The 24,802-nt window shown below is 44.9% G+C and overlaps 1 protein-coding gene across 1 annotated transcript in view; it reads left to right on the top strand.

Annotated features, from left to right (window-relative positions):
* The window catches only part of JAG2 (jagged canonical Notch ligand 2), a gene marked incomplete in the record, with an annotated part of 565,751 nt that overhangs the window by 285,124 nt on the left and 255,825 nt on the right, over nucleotides 1–24,802 (top strand). Inside the window, 1 exon segment of the mRNA XM_044074368.1 lies at nucleotides 13,450–13,704. Within this exon segment, the coding sequence (XP_043930303.1) occupies nucleotides 13,450–13,704 (255 nt within the window).

Here is a 24,802-nt window from a genome sequence, read left to right as displayed (position 1 = left end):
TAATTACTGTAAAGTTGCTTCGTGATAGTGGGCTGCATGTTTTTAGTCCTCTCAATGCATGCAGGACTGTAGGACTTGCAGTAGGACTTGCTTGTAGATTTTTTGGGAGTCACTTTGTGTTTGATCCCCTTCTTAATATGTACATCTGCCCTAGAGTGGGCATTGCAATTCTTACACAAAGATTCTAGTGATAAGCAGTGGATTGGTAATGTGCTTTTGGAGAGCTTTCAGGCATACAGTAATGTCTGGGATTTCACATTTACATATGACCCAGACTTTTCTAAATGGCTGAAGCACAGACAAGCAAAAGCAACTCTGTAAATGAAAGTTAACTAATTCTGCCTAAAATGCCAGTTTTTTAGCGAATCTGTGATTTAAAAAGTTTGTTCTTGCTACATATTGTACTTTTTGCTGCCTGCACTTGAATTAAGTCATTTTTGTGTTTAGTGTGTAGCCTACAACAGTTAAACGGATTATTTAAAGTGCGATAGCCTTTTCTGTGCATTTAAAGTGTTTTGATTGTATCTATTCTATTTTCTGAAAAATGTATATATACTTGTTTACCCGCCTTTCTGAACTAGTATAGTCCAATTTTCAGGTTATTGCTGAATCCAGGGCTGCGTTACAAGTTTCAGTGTTGCTCATACCTTACTTGGATAGAAGGAAGTTTCTCTGTTCACCTGTGAGAGAGGGGAGCTTTGAGCAGCCTATCTGTCCCTGGAGGAGTGGTTTCAGGCCAGAAGTTAGTAGTTTATCAGCCATTTTGGGCTAATTTCTATCTCTTTCACTTCCCTGCTGTAAAAACTGCATTTGTGCGGTTTTGTGCACCGGGCAGCACCATTTAGCTAGAGTTAAACTATTCTCGGCTCCACAGAGTCTACTCTTCAATTTTTCCCTTGGAACTAGACAAACCTTCAACTTTAGCACTCAAACCATTCATTTCACAGTCAAGCACTTGCTTAAAACTCATAGCAAGCACTAATTAACCCTAGCACTAGACCCCCCTATACTGTCCAGAAGGACAAGGCTCTCTGTTTGTCCCCACCAGCCAGTCAGAAAAACAGCTTACTCTACCTATTCAGGCATGTCCAAAGGGCAGTTTCCAGTGTGTTCTTCAGTCCAACTGGTGAATCTGGGCATTTTGAGGCAATGTTACAACTGCCTCATGTACACAGACAACCCTCTCCTCCTACCACCAAACACTAATATATGCGAGAGATGCAGTTATATAGCCAAACTGGAGGCAAAGCTCTCTCAACCCAAGACTGGAACTGACAGTCAAGAGGAGAAGGGTAATATTTATCTACTACTTCTAGTATGTCGAGGGATCAGTTGCTAGTGTCCTCTCCAGCTCAACTGGTGAACCTGGGAATATTGAGGCAATGTTACAATTGCCTCATGTACACAGACAATCCTCTCCTTCTCCCACAAAACACAAATACATGCGAGAGATGCAACTATACGGCCAAACTGGAGGCTGAGCTCTCTCAACATAGGACTGGCAAGACCAGACAGGAGGAGAAGGTAACCACACACAATACATACCCAGTCACACATGGTACCATCACAACTTCAAATCATACACATACTCACACAAAGACATACTCGGAGGCTCTGATCAAAAACAACTACCACCTCACGACCCAACACATGCAACACATAGACCACACAGTCAGAAACAGTCACAGCCCTTAAGGCCAAACAAAATGCCAGACACACTTGTCATTGGTGATTCCATAGTCAGACATACTGACGTCCCGCTCACCAGACTGAGTAAAGAGAAGGTCACAGTAAGCTGCCTGTCGGGCGCTGGAATCCGCCACATAACGCAAGCACTCAGGTCTCTCAACAGCAGGTACAAGTACGACTCAATCATTGTCCACGCTGGTGTCAACGACCTGAGACGTACCTCCTTGGACTACATGAAAAGGGACATCGAAGAGCTCTCTGATTATGTAGCCCAGGCAGGTATGACCCTGACCTTGAGCAGTATCCTACCTTCACCTAGAATGATGCCACAATACAGTGATAAGATGATCAGCTTTAATAATTGGCTTAAATTCTGGTGTCATTCAAAGGGGATCCAATGTCTGTCTGCCTGGGATGACATGCTGGACAAGCCACGCTGCTTCGCAAGGGACGGCTTGCACCTGTCACCCCTGGGCTTCCGGATATTGGCAAAGGCTCTTGCCACCCCCATATTGCCTTTTTTAGGCAAGGCTCAAATTCTAAACCTACCACCCTAGAACACCAAAAAGGAAAAAGACTAAGGGTAATGCTGCTCAGTGCCAGAAGTCTCAATCTCAAGATGCACGCACTCGAGGCCCTTCTCAATATGGAGAACATTGATGTCTGTGCTGTGACAGAAACCTGGTTCAAGGCTCCTGAGAGCACCCCAGCACTAACAGGTTTCACCTCATATCATGCTCCGCCCCAAAATCCGGACAACACCAAGAAAGGAGGGGGTGTCCATATTCATAAAGGACACCCACACCTCAAGGTTGGTGGCAACGCACGATGCATCGGAGACCATCCAGGTGCAATTAACCATAGGCAAGACTGCTCTGCAATTTGTAGCATGTTACAGGCCACCCTCTCAAACTCAGGAACCTCACATGGCCTTCCTGAAAACATTGGAGGGATAAATGTATCTCCAAACACCATCATACTAGGTGACTTCAACTATTTTAATATAGACTGTGTACACTACTCAAGCCCAACACTCTAAACCAAAGATTCCTGGAGTTCATAAACTCAAATGCCATGGAACAACTAGTCACCATCCCCACAAGAGGAGAAAACATACTTGATCTCATCATCACGAACATGGGATCAAAATGTTCAACACCGGAAGTATACCCCTCACTGGTGAGATCAGATCATAAACTAATCTCGCTGGAGGTCCTCATCCCGCCCCCACCTGAAACAAAAAAGACCACAGTGAAAAACTTCTCAAAAGCCGATTTCACACTTCTAAAAACTAGTGTGGTCTCCTTTAAGGCCCCTGAGCCAGTGGTAAACATTACTCAAACCACTGAATCACTTTTCTACCAGCACCTACAGGACTGCATGGATCAGGCAATCCCAAACAAAACTAAGACTCTCTGTACCAAAGGCAAGCGTCCAGTCTGGTGGACCCCAGCCATAAACAAGCTCTACAACAAAAGGAGGAAGCTACTACAAGATAGAGCAAAATCCTTGAAAGGTAAGACGCCTTTGATCATTATAAGTAAAAAACTAAGAGCTCTCATAAAATCATCCAAGGCAAATTTTGAGAGAAAAATCGCCAAGGACTCTAAAGACAATCATAAGGCCTTCTTTAGCTATGTTAGAAACCTAGGAGGAAACTCCCAGATATGCTCAGAATTAGTTCAAAATGATGTGAAAATTACTGAACCTACACACATTGCCAATATACTGGCTGACAGGTTCAGTGCAAACTTCTCTCCCCCCCCAAAAGGAGAGATATCTATTCCAGAGGATTGTAGCCCCCCAAACATTTCCAACGCCCAGGTGAGAACTGCCCTCACTAAGGCAAAAAACACAGCATCCATGGGACCGGATGGTGTCCCCGGCTGTGTGCTTCACAAACTCAATGAGAAATTAAACCCACAGTTAGGACAGCTGTTTAATCTTAGCCTCACCTCAGGATACGTACCCAAGGAGTGGCGCACGGCGACTGTGGTCCCACTTCATAAGGGCGGTGCCTCCACAGACCCTGGAAATTACCACCCCATTAGCTTGACAAGCCTTATCTGCAAAGCCATGGAGAGGATCATAATGGAACTCATAAATAAAGACATAGGGAACTTGCAGACTTTGGATCCAACCCAGTTTGGCTTTGTCAAAGGCAGATCCTGCCTCTTAAACTTGGTTGACTTTTTCGAGACAGTCACCAAGGCCATTGATGAGGGAAAGGCAGTCCATACAGCCTACCTCGACCTGGCAAAGGCCTTCGACACAATACCCCACTCAGGTATCATCGAAAAACTCATCAGCTTGAATGTAAACCCATAATCACAAGATGGGTTGCAAACTGGCTAAGTGACAGAACCCACAGGGTCAGAGTTGCTGGAGCCATGTCAGACTCAAAGCCTGTCACAAGTGGTGTCCCACAGGGCTCAGTCCTGGGTCCACTCTTGTTCGGAATCTACTTTTCTGAAGTACAAGCAAACACAGGAGGGTTATGGCTGACAAAGTTTGCAGATGACTGCAAACTGGGCGCCATAGTCGAAAACACATCTGACACAGATATCCTCCAGAAGGGCCTCACAGAAACGGATAACTGGTGCCAGAGCCATGGCCTGAAGTTAAACGCCAAAAAATGCATAGTCATACCCTTCGGGAAAAACAAGGTTACCCCTAGCTACCATATAGGTGGCAATCCACTGAGCACAGAAAAAGTCATCAGGGATCTGGGGACCCAGGTTGACATTAGCCTTCGCTTGACACTCATGTTGCTAAAGTAGTTAGGAAAACCTTCTATATCGCCCACCTGATCATGAAGGGATTCACATCTAGATCAAGGGAGGTCATCGCCCCTGTACTCATCACTCATTAGACCTATGATTGAGTACAATGCCCGCTCGGAATGTATATGACCAGACACCTGCTGCAGCTTGAAAGGCCCCAAAAGTTCCTCACCAAAAGGATAAAGGGTCTCAAAATATGTCTTATGCTGCCCGACTGAAAGAACTCCAGCTCTATTCAGTCTCATACCGCTTGCTCAGAGGTGACCTGTGCCTGACATAAGGCCATGTCAAACCCAGATTTGATGAATATGCTTCACCTCAAACAATCTAGATCCCTCAGAACCACAAGGGCGGAGACTTAAACCTTGACACGGTTATAAATAGAACGTGCTGGAGGGACAGATTCATCACCCAGAGACTCCCTATGCTGTGGAACAAAATCCCGGTACATGCGAGGCAGAGCACCTCTCTGGCCTTGTTCAAGAGGAATCTTGACCAATGGATGGGAGATTGCAGATATACCCCAGGGATTACTTCAGTGTCACTGCTTGACAGAGGCACAGCAAAATGATAAGCATAGTTTTTATTCAAACTAAAGGGGTGGCGAAAGCCACATAACTATGGGCTAGGCTTATAAATGCCCTTGGGCAGATAGCCTAGTATGAACCTATGAACCTATGAACTTGCAACACACCACCAGTCTCGCATAGACCTAATAAACCAACACCAGCAAATAACACACACGAATACATGAAAACATACTCGGAGATTCTAAATAAAAATCTGCAAAAGCAACAGAGACCTGCAAAGCAGACATCCAGGCAACCTCCACACCCCATCACCAACGATGAAACACATACTTCACATATTAAGTGTGCCACGCAATCACAGCCCTTAACGCAAAATAACATGCCCAACACACTAGTAATAGGCGACTCTGTAGTTAGGCACACTGATGTCCCACTAACTAGGCTGGACAAGGTTACAGTTAGCTGCCTGTCAGGTGCCAGGATCCGCCACATAGCACAAGCACTCAGGTCACTCCAGAACAAGTACAAATACAACTGTCATTGTCCATGTTTGTGTGAATGACCTGAGACGTATCTCCCTGGACTACATGAAAATAGACAATGAAGAGCTCTCTGATCATGTAGCCCAGGCCGGTATGACCTTGACCCCGAGTAGCATCCTGCCCTCACCAAGAATGATGTCACAGTATAAAGAAAAAATGATCAATTTCAACAATTGGCTAAGTTTCTGGAGTCATTCAAAGGGGATCCAGTATCTGTCCGCCTGGGATGATATGCTCGAAAAGCCACGTTGCTTCGCAAGAGATGGCTTGCACCTGTCACCCTTAGGCTTTCGAATACTGGCCAAGGCTCTTGCCGCCCCCATGGTGCCTTTTTTAGGCAAGGCTCAAAAGACAAACCCACCACCATAAATAGCACAAGTGACCAAAAACTGAGGGTAAATGCTACTCAACGCCAGAAGTCTAAACCTCAAAATGCTTGCACTCCTCAGTATGGAGAACATCGAATCTGTGCAGTACCAGAAACCTGGTTTAAGGCTCCTGAGAGCACCCCAGCACTACTAGGCGATACCTCATACCATACCTTTCGGCCACAGAACCAGGACTGAAACACAAAAGTTGGGGGTGTATCCATATTCATCAAGGATACCCACACCTCCAGGTTAGTGGCACAGCACAATGCATCAGAGATCATCCATGTGCAACTAACAATGGGCAAAACTGCAATCCAAATTGTAGCTTGCAATCCAAATTGTAGCTTGCTACAGATCACCCACCATGGCCAAGGACCCCCATTCCGTATTTCTGGAGACACTGGGAAATATGAAGGTCCTACCAAACACCTTAATACTGGGTGATTTCAGTTACCCAAACATAAACTGGGAGAACTACTCAAGTACTAACTGCCTTGCCCAACGCTTCCTAGAATTTATAAACTCGAATGCCCTGGATCAACTGGTCAACACCCCCACCAGAGGGAACAGCGCATTGGGACCTGGTCATCACCAACATGGGCGACCGGTGTTCCACACCGGAGGTCAACCCCTCACTGGTTAGATCAGACCATAGACTCACGCTGGATATCCGCATTCCGCCCCCACCCCCAGTCAAGGAAACCACCATGAAAAACTTTTCAAAAGCAAACTTCACGTTACTTAAGACCAAGGTGGAAAGGTTCACAGTCCCCATGCTAAAGGACAATGCTGTCCAAGCTGCTGAAACCTTTACAAAGGCACCCTATGAGTATCTGCAGGAATGCATGGATCGTGCTATCCCAAGTAAAACAAAGACTCACTCCTCCAAGAAAAGGAAACCAGTCTGGTGGACTATACAACAGAAGGAGGAAACTAGTACAGAAAAGAGAAAAATCCCAAGAAGGAAAGACATGTCTTGGTATCAGCAAGAAACTACGATCCCTCATTAAATCATCCAAGGCTAGTTTTGAAAGAAAAATTGCCAATGACTCCAAAGATAACCATAAAGCGTTCTTTAGCTATGTCAGGAGCCTAAGTGAAAACTCTCAGATCTACTCTGAGTTAGTACAGAATGGCACAAAATACACTGAACCGACTGATATTGCAAACATTCTGGCAGACAGGTTTAGTGCAAACTTCACCCCCCTATCACCCCCTAAAGGGGCCATAACCATACCATAAGAATGTAGGGCCCCATCAATCACCGACACACAGATGAAAACCGCCCTATCCAAAGCCAAACACACAGCTTCAATGGGACCGGACGGGGTCCCACGCTGTGTCTTACAAGAGCTCCAAAATGAACTAACCCCTCACCTAAACACGCTGTTCAAACTCAGCGTCTCTACAGGCTACATACCCACAGAGTAGCGCACAGCAACAGTTATTCTGCTCCACAAAGGTGGAGCACAACGGACCCCGGGAACTATTGCCCTATAAGCCTGACTGGCGTGGTCTGCAAGGCTATGGAATGCATCATCATGGAACTCATTAACAGAGACATTGGGAACCTCCAAACCTTGGACCCTACCCAGTTTGGTTTTGTTAAGGGCAGATCATGCCTCCTACACCTGGTGGACTTCTTTGAGATGGTTACCAAGGCATTAGATAAGGGAAAGGAGGTCCACACAGCCTACCTAGACCTTGCAAAGGCTTTCTACACCATTCCCCATTCTAGTATTATAGACAAGCTCATCAGCTTGAACATAAACCCCTACGTCACGAGATGGGTTGCCAACTGGCTCATGGATAGAACCCACATGGTGAGAGTTGCAGGCTCTATGTCCGACTAAACCGGTTACAAGTGGCATCCCCCAGGGATCAGTCCTAGGACCCCTCCTGTTCAGTATATACTTTTGAGGTACAGGCAAGCATAGGAGGACTATGGCTGACCAAGTTTGCAGACGACTGCAAACTAGGGTCCATAATTGATTCTCCGCCTGATACAGGCACCCTCCAGATGGGTCTCACTGAGAAGGATGGTGTCAAAATCATGGCCTCAAGCTAAATGCCAAAAAGTGCAGTCATCCCCTTTGGAATAAACAAAGTACCCGCGAACTACCACATAGGTGGTAGCCCCCTAAATACAGAAAATGTAATAAGGGATATGGGGACCCAAGTAGATAGTAATATATTCCAAGGTGGTTAGAAAATCCTTCTATGTGGCCCACCTAATCACAAAAGGGTTCGCATCTAGAACAAAAGAGGTCATTGTGCCTCTCTACTCATCACTCATTAGACCCATCATAGAATACAGTGCCCCATTTGGGATATACCTTACAAGACACCTGCAACAGCTGGAAAGGCCACAAAATTACCTCACCAAGAGGATTACTGGGCTCAAACAGATGCCCTATGCAGGCCGACTCAAACTCCAGCTGTACTCTGTTGCATACCACTTACTCAGAGGTGATCTCTGCCTGACATACAAGGCCATGTCCAACCCACAATTGATGGACATGTTCCACCTAAAAGAAAAAAACAAATCCCAGAGAGCCACACGCTCTAGAGATATAAACCTCACCACAACAATAAATAGGACATGCTGGAGAGATGGATTCCTATCCCAGAGACTCCCCATGCTTTGGAACAGGATTCCGATATACATCGGGCAGAGAACCTCACTAACACTCTTCAAGATAAACCTTGACAGGTGGATGGGAAACAGAAATTTACCCCGGGGATCACTGCACTGGCTCTGCTGGACAGAGGCACAGGGAACTAATCTAAGGGGGTGGCGAAAGCCAACACATTCTGGCTAGGCTTATAAATGCCCTTGGGCAGATAGCCTAGTACTTGCCTATGAACCTATAAAGTAATGCTGCAGGTTTTGGGTACTTGGCAAACCATACCATTAATTTAGAGGATTGGGGGAGGGGGGGCTAACTGTTAAAATAACATGACCTTAGTTTCTTGGTGATGGTAGAGCAGAAAAGCTCGATAAAGCTGAAAAGGTTTACCTGCCCCCCTCCCAGAACATTTTTCACATAAAGTTTGAATGTTGCGTTGCCCAAGTAGTGTCCTCCCCAGTGCAGGTTTTGTTGCATCCACTGGTATAGATATGCAGCTCATTTGACTATTTATAATTTATGCCTATAATCTGAGGGGAATAATTTCAGCTTTGTGTTTGAATTTTGTAAGACCTGTAGAAGCAAGGCTATTTTCCATTGAGAAACACAAGTCAGTCAGTTTACATATTTTAGTGTTGTATTCTGATTTCCAAAGCCATGCAAGTTTTAGAGGATGTTAGTTTCCAAAAGTTGATACACATGAGTGTAATGCTTTTATTCAGTCTTTTTTCCTGAATGTAAAAGCAGGTAGTAGTTGTAGACACAAACACAAGTTGAACTGCAGAGTCAAGGATTCCTAAGTTAAGGGCTTTGGATAAAGCCCCTTACTGTGCTACAGACAACCTGTGTTTGACTAAATGTATGGGCACTAAAAGGGATGAGTTGAAAGAGGATGAGAGTAAGTTGCTTTTGCTGGTTTGTCCAATTATTTTGTGGGGGGGGGGGGCTGGCTAGACTTGGCTGTATTAAGACGATGGCAAGTCCTGTGCTGCAGGAGGTGTACCACTTGGTCAGGAAATTGTGAATGAACCTCCCAAAGGCAGCTATTGAGGAGGCAGTCTGAGTGGTTGCAGTTTTGGGCACACTTCACACCAATGATCCGCACCTCCACAACAGCCCTAAGTGTCAGTTGGCATGAGCCCAGGGGGATGTGAGGCGGATCCAGTAGACCCTAGCTGCATGTAAGGGGGGGAGGGGTACTTTGCAGCAAGCCAAATCTGTGGCTTTGAGGGACATAGCCTGGAATTTGCACTGTGACCCAAGTTTTCTCAGCAGCTTGGTTACTGGAGTAGCTGGCATGGGGGAGGGGAACTGAGTGCAAAGTGTTTGCTTGCCCATCTAATAGTGAGGGGCCATGGTTGGTCCACAGGGAGGACTGTGACAACCACACCTGCTAATGCAGGTCATATCTGTGAAATTTCTAAGAACAGGCCTGGAAGCACTCTTGGATTTTATAATGCAAGCACAACTTTGGAAGTGACTGCCAGAGCAGGAGAATTTGGGCACATAAAAGCCCACACCCAAAAATGGATGACTGTGTCGGCACTCAGTTTTGCCCTTGAGTGGAACAGGTGGACAAGTGACCTGTTGGCAGAGGGTGAACAAATGGGTGTTTATAGAGCAGCTGAGCTAGAGGCTTGATGGTCTACTCAGGCTAGAGAACCACACACAAAAAAAAAATTCAACATATAAACCATTTCATCATAAGTCCAGGTTTCCAGTGTCGAATCTTAAGGTGACACAGAGGCTAAATGTAATGCAGGAGTCTTATTTATTTAGCAGAAATGAGTTTTCTTTGGCTCTGGTTTATAATCAGACTGATCTTTAAGGAAAGGTGAACACCCATGGAGTTGACAAACTTATGGAATAGAGGTGATAGCTAGTCATTGAATACTGTTTCTGGGGGGAGAAATGGCACCTCTGATACAGTGCACACTGAATAGTCAGTGTGACCACTTTTCTTGAGAACACACAGGTGTAGGAAATGGCATGGTGGTTTAAGATATACTGGAAGCTGACTCTCCCCCAATTATCAAGCAAGACAAAGTCCTAAAAGTGCTATCAAAACCTAAAAATACTGCATTGATGGGTCCTGACAGTATCCCTGGGATGCATCTTATGTAGTATGAATCACACATTTCTAACAACACTGTCCATCCCCAGCTGTTGTACAGGTTTTGTAACAAGCAAATGAAGAACAGCTACAGTCATTCCCCTGCATAAGGGAGGACCTTCCACAGACCCACAAGTCCACGTGTAAAGCTATGAGAAGACTTGTCATGGAATTGATCAGCCAGGACATAAGGAACCGCCAAACACGAACAATCGCAGTTTGCATTCATCAAGGGTAGTTCATTCTAACTCAGTCTGGTGGAATTTTTTGAAAAGGTCACCAAAGTAATGGATGAAGGCCAAATGGTACACACTGCATAACTTGACTTGGCCAAAGCTTTTGACAGAATTCCCAGATCAGGCATGGTTGAAAAGCAACAAAAACTGGGAATAATACCCTGTATCACTCATTGGATTGATAATGGGATGCAGATAATCACATGTACTTTTCTGCAGTAAAAGCTAGTGCCGAAGGACTGTGTCTTACTAAAATTGTAGATGACTGTAGGCTAGGAGCAGTCATTGAATCCCCAAATGACTTTGCCATCCTGCAGGATGGTTTGTCTGAAATAACTGGCATCAAAATCATAGTCTGAACCTAAATGACAAAATGTTATCCTTGGGAAATTCCTCTACCCCAGAGAACTACCCCATTGACAAATCACCCCAAAGAGTTACCCCAGTTTTCGGAATTTGGGAACTTATGTGGACAGTGACCTAACTTTTGACCAACATGTATCTGTTGTTTTAAGAAGAGTCCTTCCATATTGCACAGTTAAATGGATTGCATCTAGATCTAAGGATGTCATTGTTCCCCCTTTAGTTAGCCCTCAGTAGGCCAGTCATTGAATATAATGCCCCCTTTGGCATGTATCTGTTCAGACATATGCAACAACTGCAATGCCCACAGAAATACGTTACGAAAAGGATACAAGGCCTAAACATGTTCTGTGTGCACCGACTCCAAAGCCCTGTCATTATACCCTGTATCCTATAGACTGCTAAGAGATTACCTGTGTCTGGCATACAAGGCATCCTCTGACCCATTACAGATGGATTTACTGCACATCAGCAAGTCAAATGGCATAAGAAATACTCTGTCTAGGAATATAAACCTCTTCTGCAGTATTAGTAGAACGGTTTGGAAGGAGAGGTTTATGTTGTAGAGAATACCATTGCTGTGCAGCAGACCCCACATTCACATAAAGCAATGTTTGTACCTGTCCATTTTCAAGCGCAGTTTAGATCTGTGGATGGGAAACAGAAACTTTACCCCAAGACTGTCCCCCTGTACTAGTAATAGACAGAGGCAGCTCCTAAATGCTTTATCCCATGCATGGGCCACATCAAATTATCTATGGTATGATCACAGTTATTCATGGGATGGGTAAGTCCAATCTATAACCAAATGAAATGTGTTATTTCGAACACAAAAAGGGAAATTGGATAGGCTAAACATAGACCACAAGGGCAGGTTGACCAGTACTTGTCTATGAACCTGTGGTGCGTCCATAGCCTAAACTGCAAAAACTGCTAGACCAGAGTTCTGTTTTCTGTATTGGTAATCGAACTTCACTACTTCCTTTACTAGTAAACTGGGTAAAAAAAAACTTGCAATTAACTTTCGTAGCAGGGGCACACAGATTTAATTGTATGGAACACTGTCCACCAAGAAATGTACTGTTGCTGAATCCTGCAATGTGCTCCTGACCCCTGCAACTTGCAGGAAGTGTGATCTAATGGGGTGTTTTGGAGAAGCTTTGACAAAATTGGTAGAGTTGAATATTTATTGTACCAGCAGTAGAAATTTATTGTGGAATGGGTAGTTTGGGTACCAGTTGTGGAACATGCATACACATAGTCTACAGTGTTTATTGTGAAGTGAGTACAAATAAGGACAAGTCATGTGAATAAAATCTGTTTAATTAGTACTCGCTCATGCCCTCTGTAAATTAGGGTTAAACGCACTTGAGAACCTTGTTCCAAATGTAAATGAGAAATCTTCCGTTCATTCCCAGTCATGTTTATAGAGCTGAATTTCAGTTTGACACCACTGTCATTGTGCACTCCCCTTAAGCGCCCATTACATAGCTTATTTCTTGGAGAACACGAGCACCGAAAACATTTGTATGATTATATTTGAGTGTATGTACAGCAGCATGCATTGAGAGAGTCTGTAACAAGTTATCACCATTAGTGTGTTTTTTTTCCATCCTTAAGATCATATCTGCTGTACCAACATGCCTATTGCGTGATGTGTCATACAGATTCATAGCATAACAGTTTAATTTGAAACCGCAGTAGCAGTACAAAAGCGTCTTCGTGCCTTGGGTCAGGTTATGTTGTTGCCTTGAAATGTGGGTGTGGAAGGTATTTCTTTCTTGGGAAAACAAAAGCCACTTCCCATTTATTTTGTTCCTAGTTTTTTAAGATTTCCTTTTTGGCACCATGTACTTCTACAGTATTTCCTGCAAAGTCAAATATGCTGCGCACTTGATAAAAAACAGAGGTTAGCTGTTTATAGACCTGTCTTGTTGTTCCTTCCGTTGAATATGGTTGGTTTCATAATGAGAACTGGTTATAGGAAATTAATGAATCAGCAGAACTTTGCAATTTATCAGTGATCTCTGTTGTAAAAACTGTGCATTGTACACCTGGGTAATGGCAGAAAAGGGTCCTAGGACTAGTCTATTTACCCAATGAACAGAGAAGTGGAGAAAAATAAAATGCAATACAAGTTTAGAGGTAAATAAGTTAAATTCAGTAAGTTAACTTGTGCTGTTGTATTTCAGATGAAGATCACCTGATTGAAAGAAGAGCTTACACTGACATGAGCAGCCCTGAAGACTCTTGGAAAGATCATGAGTACAATGGCCCTGTAGCCCAGTTTAAGTACCGCACCAGAGTAAGATGTGATGAAAACTACTATGGCTCTATGTGCAATAAATTTTGCAATCCTCGAGATGACTACTTTGGGCACTACACCTGTGACCAGTTTGGCAATAAAATCTGCTTAGAAGGATGGACAGGACCAGAATGCAAGCAAGGTACTCCATAAACCAGAAAGGGAGCTCTTAAGAGTCATGACTGTTCCAGTGTTCCAGCAACAATCCCCTAATCTGAAATTTTAGTTAGCATGTTAGAGTATGATTTTTTTTTTTAATGAATAAAATGTTTACTTTCATATTTGCACTGCCCAGTGGTTTAATACTTGTGTTATAATTATATGAAATAACTGTTTTCTTTGCAGTTTTAGCTCTTCCCTTGATGATGCCAATCTAAAAAATTTAAAAAACTGCATCTATATATTGGCAATGTGTCAAGCTAAATTTAGTATTCTAAAGATCAAAAGCTCGTTTAGTAGCTCTTTTTTCAAAAATTAGAAACACTTCACAGGCAGTAGGATGTAGAGTAAGGTAACTAGTAATGGAGTAGGGACACTACCAGCTCAGTGGCTAATACAAGAAAATGAGTCCAGTTATGTTCATGAAAGTGACTGTTACAACTCTAGGTATTTAAGGCTGTATACTTTATTACTGAGGTGAGATGATAGGTAGTGGTAATGAGCTCTACAAACGGAACACAAATATTGCAGGTTTTTATTTAGATCCCAACGTCCTAGTTATGGATTTGTGGTCACTGATAACACAGGTTTAGTCACTTGCCTTTAATGGAAGTCTGTTCATACAATACAGAGTGTTAAGCAAAGGCTTTGCTTAACAACAAAAAGGAAATTCTTGAGAAATATCACACTCTTCAAATGTAACCCAGAAGATCATAAATATTGAGGATGGGATATACTCAAGGAGGAAGAGAGTAGCCAGAATATCTAAAACTCTGGAGAATAAGTTGTTGGACCATCATTGGAGCCTGGAAGTGCAGAGCAGTAGATGGATCAATAAGTAATTCAGGCATAGAAATACAGGTCATAAAGAGCTTTTTGCAATTCCACTACTGAAAGAGAAACGTATCGGATGAGCTTAAAAATTTTTGTTAGACTGATAAGTACCAGTGAACTGTGTCCTTGAATAGTAACCAGTTTTATGCTAGTAACAAATTTGAGAAATACAGCAAACGTGTGAATTCCAAGAGAAGGCCATGCTAAAGATAAAATGGAAGTCTATACATTGTAATGCTTTTGAAGGACAATATTGGGGATCATTTCTAGCTACTGCAGGCAGTATATTTTTCTGTAGCAGATGGTGTGTCCTTAAAAATGTGAGTAATGTGGCTGGTTTTCCAAGTGCCGGAAAAAATGCTGCAGAATCATGTCAGTCACCCTGCTAGACAGGGGTCCAGGGAAGTAAACCTTGTGGGAAGAAATATCCAGGGAATTGTTGTGGCTAGGCTTGTATAGGCCTTAGGGCTGATAGCCTAGTACCAGCCTATGAACCTATAATCGGTGACTGCTAGGCTAGTCTGCTAAATTGACTACTAAATTGACTGCCATTGTTAGGTCTATTAAGTAGGGGGCTAGAACTAGAAAGTGTATCCATCAAAGATCTCACAAAAGCAGTACTTGTTGAAGTGATAACGAGGAAGTAATGCTTCCATTAAGAAAAATCAATGGACACGTGGAATTATTTAAGCTTGATCTAAGAGTGATGAAAATGAAAAATATGTGCATGTAGAGGCTATGGATGGAAACTGAAGTCGGGCATTAGGCCGTACTTTCTTCATAGACTAAGTTTCTGTATAGCACAACAATCTGGGTAACTCCTTTAAATCTGAAGTAGTTGACTTCATTTGATCATCATCCTGTGGTATGTCTGCTCTGGACCGGATCAGAGAATGCAGCTTCACCAGCATCTGATCTGAGCTCCAAGCTCCTCCCCTTACCCATAATACCCCTCCATCTCCTTCCTTCCCTCAGATCTCATTTGCCGTGGCTTTGCCAAGCAGCGTGGTCTCAGAGCTCCAGGCATAGTAGGTGCTTTTTTCCAGCTATTTTTGGGTGTTAGTGTTGCTGTTGGTTTAGGCATGCTCCCTTTCCCTTTGCTTAACCTCACATTTGTTTTGTGTTGCACTTACTTCAAAAGAAAAAAAAAAGTTTTTTTTCTGTACCAGTTAGAGTAGGCCCTTCTCTCCCTTCCCCTTTCGTGCTAGTGAGTTGTGTGTGTGAGTGGTGTGGTTGGGCAGGTTAAGGCTTTGTGCCTTGTGTCGTTATTTTGTTGGCATGGCAGATCAGCAATCTAAACTGCTCTTCAGAATGTGCACAAAGTGTAGCCATACATTGTCCCTGGCTGATGGACACACAGTGTGTGGTGTGTTTGGGGGCAGCCCACCTTTCCACAGACTACCCTATTTGTGCGTGGTTCAACCCCAGGGCCCTGAAGGATCTCAGGACGAAACTGATCCTTAAGGGACTTCTTCCTGCTATGGAGGTGACTGCCTCCACTTCTCTTACGGTCATGGCCGTGACCGCTTCTTCCTCTTCAGCCACTGTCTCTTCCCCCTCCCAGGCTGGGACTCAACCTCCAGCACATAGGCCTGTGGACAGGGAGCCTAGGAAAGAGAAAAGCAAAGATAAAGACCGAGAGAGACAGGGAGGAAGAGATTCCCGGACCGGATGGATCCAGTGGGTCCTCCGAAACAAGTAGTTTCCAGGCCAGTTTCTCCTCTGCTCGCCCAGATTCTCGCCGGAGGAGCTTACAGTCTTCTAGGGCTTCCACACATCGACCCTCCCGGTTGTCGTCTGTGGCCTCGTCTATGTCCACTAGAAGTTTTAAGTGAGGCGGACATGGATAAAATGATGCGAAGATTTATTCGCACCCAGATTCAGATGGGAGTCTTGTTAGCCCCCTCTCCCTCTGGAGGGGGGAGCTCGCTTCCCTTTTTTACCCTGGTATCTCCTTCTCAGCTCTGGCCCCCGTTATCAGCACTTTTGGATCAGAGAGTTCCAGGAGTCAGGGGGTCGGCGTCGATGGTGCAGAGTACCTTGATTCCGGCCGTTACTTTGAGTGCATCAGATCTGACTATTTCTAACCTGAGCGGCTCTCAGAGCCGAAGCCTGGGCGTTGGCTCTGAGGGGTTGGGTCTTTGTCATTTGGCGGCGTCTGGTCAGGGCCCTCCCCTTGGTATCTCTGCTCCTCCGGGCTCGGCTCCAATCCCCAAATCGAATCCGGGGAGAGCAGCTTCCTTATTTGTTTCCCGGGAGGCTCGCTCCATTTCTGCTTTCAATGTGGTGAAAAGGGTTCTCTCCAGTGGATCGAGGCCCCTGACCATCTCCTGTGATTCTGCCCCGACTCCCTTGCCTCTGGATGCTTCTTCAGCCTTTTTGCCCATGCAGGGGCAGCTCATGCTCGATGTGCCCCAGACTGTTTCCCTCAAGGGAACCACAGGTAGTTCCTGAGCCATCTCAGTATAGTCCTGCTGAAGAGGTTCCTTGCAAATGAACCTGCAAAAGGAGGCACCTGGACTCCTCTCCACTGAGGATACCAATTTGGAGGAAGGGGAAGGTTCCCCCAGATCACCCCCCGACTATGTTTCCTTTGAAGACAACATGGAAATCCTGCACCATCGGGGGGGGGGGTTTGTCCACCCCCAAAGCCTTCCTCTGATGAGTCGGTATTTCTGGAGGCCTTCGGCATGGGCCCCGTCTACCTCCTGGGTGTCCCCCCCCCCCAACATAGATCCCTTGGTGGACCTTATTACCACCAGGACATGGAAGGAGCCGGACACAGTGCAGCCAATCCCCAACCATCCCAACAAAATCCTGAGCCCTCCTTTAGACACACCTAGTTGGAACAAGGGATCCCCAGTGGACGCCATGGTGGTAGTGGCTGTCACCAAGAACTAGCCCAGGAAATTTCTACGGTCCATCCCCCCGACCAAAAGTCCAGAATGATGGGTAGTCTGGGAAAGTGAACATATGCTTCAGCCACCTTTTCTATAAGGTGCTGAATTATTTGGCCCACGTAACTCGACTCCAGCGAGACCTGGTCAAGGAGTTCACTGAGTCGCCCCTGGAGTATAAACGCATATTCTCCATGTGTATGGCTACTCTCAAAGCGGTTTCTAATACGTCCATGCACCTCCTTTTGCATGCCACTGAAGGAGTGGCAAGGTCGGCTGGGTTTAGCGTTGCCATGAGGCGACACGCCTGGCTCAGGTTATGACAGTTCATGGAACCCTTTAGGCGTCTTTCGCGAATGCCCCTTATTGATGGTTCTTCCTTGTTTGGGAAGACAGTTCGTAAGGCGTTGGCCCAGAGTGAAAAGGATGGGAAGACAATGTCTGACATCGGATATGCTTCTCTAACCCCCAAAGATCTTTTTCCATGAATCAGTAGGGGCAAAAGAAGATGTGGTTTCGGAAGTCTCAGTATTCCCGGGACACTCAGGACTCCTCTTCCCCTAGAGGCAGAGGGGGACAAGACAGATGCTGGTGTCGAGGCAAAGGGGGGGGGGGCGAGAAATTTTGGGTCTTGAACCATTCTCGGACAGGCCCGCACAGCAGCCCTGAGGGGTTGCCCGCTGGCTCTGCAGGCAGTCGCGGGTCACCCTTTGCATCTGACAGCATGGGAGTCTGTGTCATCCGACCATTGGGTGCTTCAAATAATATCCAGAGGTTATACCATCCCCTTTGTGCCTCCTCCCATTCCCTAAAACACCTCCCGGACATTCCACCCGCGCAGAGAGAGGTAACAGCACTTGAAATAGAAAAGCTGCTAAGGAAATGAGTCATCCAGCCCAACCCCCAAGATCAGTCCGGATCAGGCATCTATTCCAGGTTATTTTTAGTGCCAAAAAAGACTGGGACCTAAGGCCTATTCTGGACCTTTCCACCCTAAACCTGTCTGTTGTCAGAGAAGTTCCGAATGGTCACTCTACAGTCCATGCTTTACTTGCAGGAGAAGACTAAATGTGCTCAGTAGATCTCCAGGACGCGTACTACCATATAAAGATGCACAGATGCTCCAGCAGGTTCTTCCGCTGTTGGCTAGGGGCCAATCACTATCAATTCCAAGCCCTACCCTTCGGTATCACCACAGCCTCCAGGGTGTTCACCAAGGTCTTTGCATTAGTAGTGGCTCAGCTGAGGGTTCAGGGGATACAGGTCTACCCATACCTGGACGATTGGCTCCTTGCCACTCCCACCAGGCGTCTACTTTGTCAGGCCAGAGACAATTTCCTGAAACTGTCAGACTTGCTGGGAATTACAGTCAACAAATCCATGTCTTCTCTAGACCCAGTTCAGGTCCTAGACTACATAGGAGCGAGAGTAGTTACGTTACAAACCACAGTCTTTCTAACTTTAGAGAGAGTTCAAAACTTACAACTTCATGTGTCTGTGATCCTTCAGTCCCATCTTCCTCCAGCTGAGGCGGTATTACAAGCCCTAGGTTCCATGGTAGCCACCATTACTTTTCTCCTCTATGCTTGTCTGCATATGCGGGTATTACAGTGGAGACTAGTGGTTCAATGGTCATTACTAGATCTACAGTTGACACATCCTATTCATATAAGCAACGCTTGCAGGAAGTCCCTCCTTTGGTGGATACACTCCTCGGATCTAATCGAGGGACTAATTTTTATTGCAGCCCCTCCCCAAGCCACGGTGATCACAGACGCCTCCCAACTAGGGTGGAGGGGGTTGTTGCTTGGCAGGACAGTCCAAGGCATGTGGTCCCTGATCGAGACCAAGTTGCATATCGATGTTCGAGACCAAGTTGCATATCAATGTTTTAGAGATGAGGGTGGTCTTGTTAGCATTGCAGGCCCTTCATGTCTTTCTTCCTCTGGGAACTATTGCATTTCAGACAGACATGTCAGTGGTCTGGCACATCAACAACCAGGAAGGAACCAGATCTTATCCCCTTTGTCGCGAGGCCATGAGTGTGTGGGTATGGACGATCTCTACCAACCGTTTTCTGGTAGCCACGCACATTCCGGGTTGGTCCAACATACTGGCGGACAAACTGAGCAGAACTATCCTGATGCCTTAAGAGTGGGCTCGGAATCCTTCTGTAGCGGAGCAGATCTTCCTCGAGTGGGGTCGGCCTTGATGCCATCTCCTCACATCTCCTTCATACGCGAAGTGCAGTGAGTTCTTCACTCTGATCCCCCCACAGGGGTAATCCCCCAGGGCCGCTCTGGTCCATGCTTGGCCTCCTGGTCTTCTTTATGCTTATCCCCCTTTACCTCTTATGACAAAATTTCTTCAGAGGGCTCGCTGGTTGGGGAGCAAAGTCCTCCTCATTGCCCCATTCTGGCCTTGCCAAGTCTGGTTTCCCTTCCTTTGGTCTTCTCTGATAGTTCCTCCATGGATCTTGTTTCCAATACCAGATCTTATTTTGCACCCCTTGAGGGTCCTTCATCCAGACCTGGGCAGTCTGGAGCTCACTGCTTGGCTGCTCCAGTTCTCTTGATTGCTAGGACTTCCTGTCTGTCTTCCCCGGTCAAGACTATTCTGGTGGCAGCTCATAAATCGTCTACCGAAAACTATATTGTAGCAAATGGAATCGTTTCTCTCTCTGGGCTTCTCAAAGGGATTTGGATCCTTTCACAGCTCCTCTTCCAGTGGTCCTTGAGTTCTTGCCATACATTTTCTAACATGGTGCCAGCTCATCTATAGTAAAAGTTCAACTGGTTGCCATTTCCATGTAGGTGAGAACATGGCTTCTTTAGCTTTCTCCAGACTTTGCAAAACCTTTATTAAATTTAATTTTCTTTTAAGACCCCCGATTAAAGATCCTACCCCTCCTTGGGACCTTATCCTAGTTTTACAAGCCGTGGAAGACAGCTTTTCCAGTGGCTATTACTTCAGCTAGGAGAATGTCAGAACTCCATTATCTGTCAATCCTCCATGTATGTTTTTCCATAAAGACGGGGTTTCACTTTGTACTAATCCCTCTTTTCTGCCTAAAGTGCCTCTGAAACAAATATCAATTTACCTGTTTTCTTTCCAAATTTTCAGAACAGGGGTGAATATAAATTACACTTACTAGATGTACACAGACAGCTACATTTCTACTTACACAGGACTAAAGCCTTTCACAAGTCTGATCAGTTGTTTGTGTCTTTTGCTACATCTTTTCTGGGCAAACCAGTTTCTAAGGTAGTCGTTGCCAGATGGATTTCCCTTTGCATCCTTCAGGCTAAGAAAGACAAAGGTATGTCTCTTCCGGGTAGGATAAATGCCCATTCTACCAGGTCCATTGCTACGTCAGCTGCTTTTTGGTCAAGTGCGTCTTTGGATGATATCTGTTTGGCGGCTACTTTGTCCTCATCTCACACCTTCACTTCTCATTATAAATTGGACATGGCATCTAGGGGGAGAGCATCCTCTGGCTCCGCGGTGCTCCGAAATATCCTTCCTTGAGAGCCACCCAAGGTTTTGGTAGCTGGGGACTCTTTCCCACAGGTTGATGATCAAATGAAGTCACCTACTTCAGATAAAGAAGTTATGTACTTCACCATAACGTTTCATCTGAGTAGTTGGACTTCATTTGTCATAAACTGTCCCTCCCTCCTTCCCCCCTGACCTTCTCATTATGTTTGTTTTGAATTGGCAGGCGGGAGGGAGCGCCTTTGTGGCTTTCCTGTTTCTCGTTGTTAGTGAGGGTTATTGGATCAGGTTCATGTGTGTGGTATAGCAAATTCGATCTGAGGGAAGGAAGTAGATGGAGGGGTATTATGGGTAAGGGGAGGAGCTTGGAGCTCGGATCAGATTCTCCTGAAGCTGCCGTCTCGGATCTGGTCTGGATTCGACATCCCACAGGTTGGTGACAAATGAAGTCCAACTACTCAAATGGAACATTATGGTGAGTGCATAGCTTATTTATTTTAGGCCTTTAAAGCTGAATGGAGGTAGTACATATCTTTTCTTGGACACATTTTTCTGTGCTGGGATGTCTTCTGTAATTTGTGTGGTAAAATAATGATAAACTAACCCACTCCATAAAAGATTTTTAGGAGTTCCTTTTTTCAGAAGTTTTGATGACTCATATTATGACCCTAAGACTCCATTGTTGTGTTTTTAATGACTGTGTTTCACTTTTGTGAAAGTGGTCAGGTAAGAGCTTAAAGCTACTAATTAAGGATGAGAGAGTCTATGTGCAGGCAAACCTGAAGGCATCTAATATGTTGATCACCTTGTCATTGCATTATGCATCTGTCTAAGGAGTCATTTGTGTCCTTGCTTAGGTAGCTGCTAGGTGTAGCCTTCAGTCAAGGCTGTGTTTTAGGTGAAATGAATACATTTTTGCTTTGCTGTTGTATTCTATGACGTTTATGGTGTTAGATGTAAAGCTTCATTTATTATCTGGGTCTACATTAGATTCTCAAAGTTACTGAACTTTGAATAAGATATGGTTGACACCATATTGTCAAAGTCCATTAACATCGAACACCTAATAAAAATATTACAAAAAGTCAAAAAATAGACCTACTTGCTTTAAGCAGGGGGCAAGCTCTCCTGCACCCCCATGTGGGGGGCTGCACCCCCACCCCACTACTTAAATATTCCAACTCCGAGACCGCACTACATTGAAGTAAACGGAAATCTCCCTTATGGAGATTTCCGTTTACCTCTTCATTGTTTTGTGGTTTCACTGTTTGTGTTGACAATGTCAGATTCGACATTGTGAACATTTGCGATTCTGATATAGACCCATTATTTCCATTGGGCAGCAATCTGTTTGCAAATTAGGATCTGCTCTACCTGTAGCACTAAACTGTTATCTGATGCTGCCCCTTTCATTCATTCCTCAACTGATGGGTTCAGATCTGACTCTGCTGCTGCTTCCATGTCCTCGCATCTAAGAACTCTCTAGCTCCACCCTTTACCCATAATGCCCTGACATAGCTGAGATCCTGCTTGCTGCCATCCGCTTCAGATGCAGATACCTTTGCTCTTGAGCATTTGTGGAGTTTGTATAGCCTCTTTGTCATGGGTTAGCTTTAGTTCTGCCTTCGTTTTCGGTACCCTCTCAAAGTACCATTGTTGGTATCCCCCCCTTATTACTTGTTTTGAGTATTTCTTTCTGCCATTCTTGGTAGTTTTTCTTGTTTTTTTGCAAAAAAAAAACTTTCTACCCTTAAAGCTCAAGTATTTTTTTCTTCTGATCATCATATTGTTGCTTGTGGTATGTCATGGTTGACAAGGCTTCAAAAAGTGCATTACCTATGGGCATAATCATCCCAACTCAGATGCTCACAGGGAATGAATGTACTGCCTTGGCCCTGCTCATTTACACGCAGATTGGTTAAAGCTCTGGAATTTAAATCGGAGCAGATGGAACAATCAGAGAAACAAGTTTTGTTTTAAGAGGTTGTCTTCTTCCACTACTTCCTGAGTTGCTGGAGCTCAATCCCCCTACCAAAAAGTCTGAGTAAGTCAATGTCCAAGGAAAAGGAGTCCCATAAGAGGTCTCCTGACTATTCTTCATGTCGACTCCTTCATCAGAGCCCCCTTCAAAAGTAGATAAGTCGGTTCCAACTCTCTGAGATCAGACCCTTTTTCTTTTTGAGTCCGTACCCCTGCACTTCTGTTGGATCCAGGTTTGTTGCATCTCCCTTCTTTCCTGGAGGAATCTCCATGAAGACACACCAGACCTTCATCCACCACATCATCTCTCAGATCTTCCAGACGCCTTTCTGAAGCCAATGTGGATAGGATGATTAAGTTTCTCTGAGTGCAGATTCAGATGGGTGTTCTCCTGGCTCCAGCTCCCACTGGATCCATGAGCTGCCCCTTGTCCACTTCCCTGTTGGGATCTTCTACTGCAGTCCAACCCCCACTGTTTTTGGAACCCTTGGCTTTGACATCTCTGGGGGTGTCCTCGGACTTGGACTGTCTAAGTCTATTCAGTGTTGCAATGTTCTTTTATATATGGGAAGTCCTCTGCCCAATCAACCCTGACATCTGGACAGCATACAACAACTTTTGGCTACTGCAAGTTACATGGGACATTGCACGTATGTGCTGACAACATTGGCCATAAAAGGACGTCGGCATGTACATTCCTCAGAACTTTTCTGCTGTCATTTGGAATGCAGGATTCTTATGTCAGTCTGCTTGTTGCCCGATTCCTTTGGTTGCTGCCAACTTACACATACGTGTCCCATTGGGATTTATTTCTTTACTACTGCCTTTTCTATTTAGTTTGTGTTATCCAGGAAGAGCAAGTGTAGGTGTTGAAGGCTGATTCCACATAGACAGCCATGATTTTTGTCTTTTCTTTTAGGCCCCAATCACGACCACTGTTCTTCCATTTGTCAGGCCTTTTTCCCTAAAACCTTATGTAGCTGACTTTTGGCTCTGAATCTTTCTTTATAGAATCAGTAACTTAAAACATCTGGCTAAGGGTGTTATGGACGGTTCTGGGGGTGCTTTGGCTGAGCTGATTTTGACGAGGAAGGTTAGCAAGCCTAGGCCTGAATCCTCTTCAGCTGTGCCTCTTTCCACCAATGTATCCCTTGAGGTTAGTGAAGACCCAGTGTTACATTTGGAGTTTGGGTCCAGTTCCTCAGTGGGTACCTCACCAGAAGCCATTAAGGAATCCAACCTAGGCATGTCCTCAGAGGCAGTGCAGACATCCATTTTGGATGAACTAGGGATATACCTCCCACTTCGGTTAGGGAACAGATTCCAGAGTCTGTCGCAGACGTTAGGCCTTCGTCTGGTTCTTCCTTAATCTCGTCATGCAGAAGTGCATGTGAAGAAAATGCAGAAAACCAGACACTCTCAAGCCACTTCTTCTCAGTTTGACTGAGTACTTTCTCTCAGGAGCTGATTAAGGCTTTGATGCCTTACTTTGCTGTTTCTGTTCTTCCTTTCACATCCTCAACTGTTCAAAGCATTCGGGAACAGGTATGATAATGACTATGGTGATAACGATAGTTATTCTTCCTCCTCTGACAATTTCTTAGCAGACTTTACACAGATTACTTCCCCTTTAGCTTATGCCTTTCCAGAGGAGGAGTCTTGTGAGGGGTGGGATTTCTCAGTAGAAAAGATTTTATTGGAAGAGAGGTAATAAAATAAGGGAATTTTTCAAATGGGACTGCTCACAGAATTCTGAAGAACAAAAAAATGTATTACGACCTTATACAAATGGAAGCTCCTTCCCATTCCGCTGTGCCTCCTGTTTTACTAGCTTTCATGGACGCTTACACTTCCTCTTCTAAGGCCCTTACTCTC

This window comes from Protopterus annectens, chromosome 6.part0, assembly GCF_019279795.1.
Source record: "Protopterus annectens isolate FY-2018-M chromosome 6.part0, PAN1.0, whole genome shotgun sequence".
NCBI lineage: Eukaryota > Metazoa > Chordata > Ceratodontiformes > Protopteridae > Protopterus > Protopterus annectens.
Note: the sequence above shows the minus strand (reverse complement) of the source record. Positions and strands in the feature narration are given on the sequence as shown.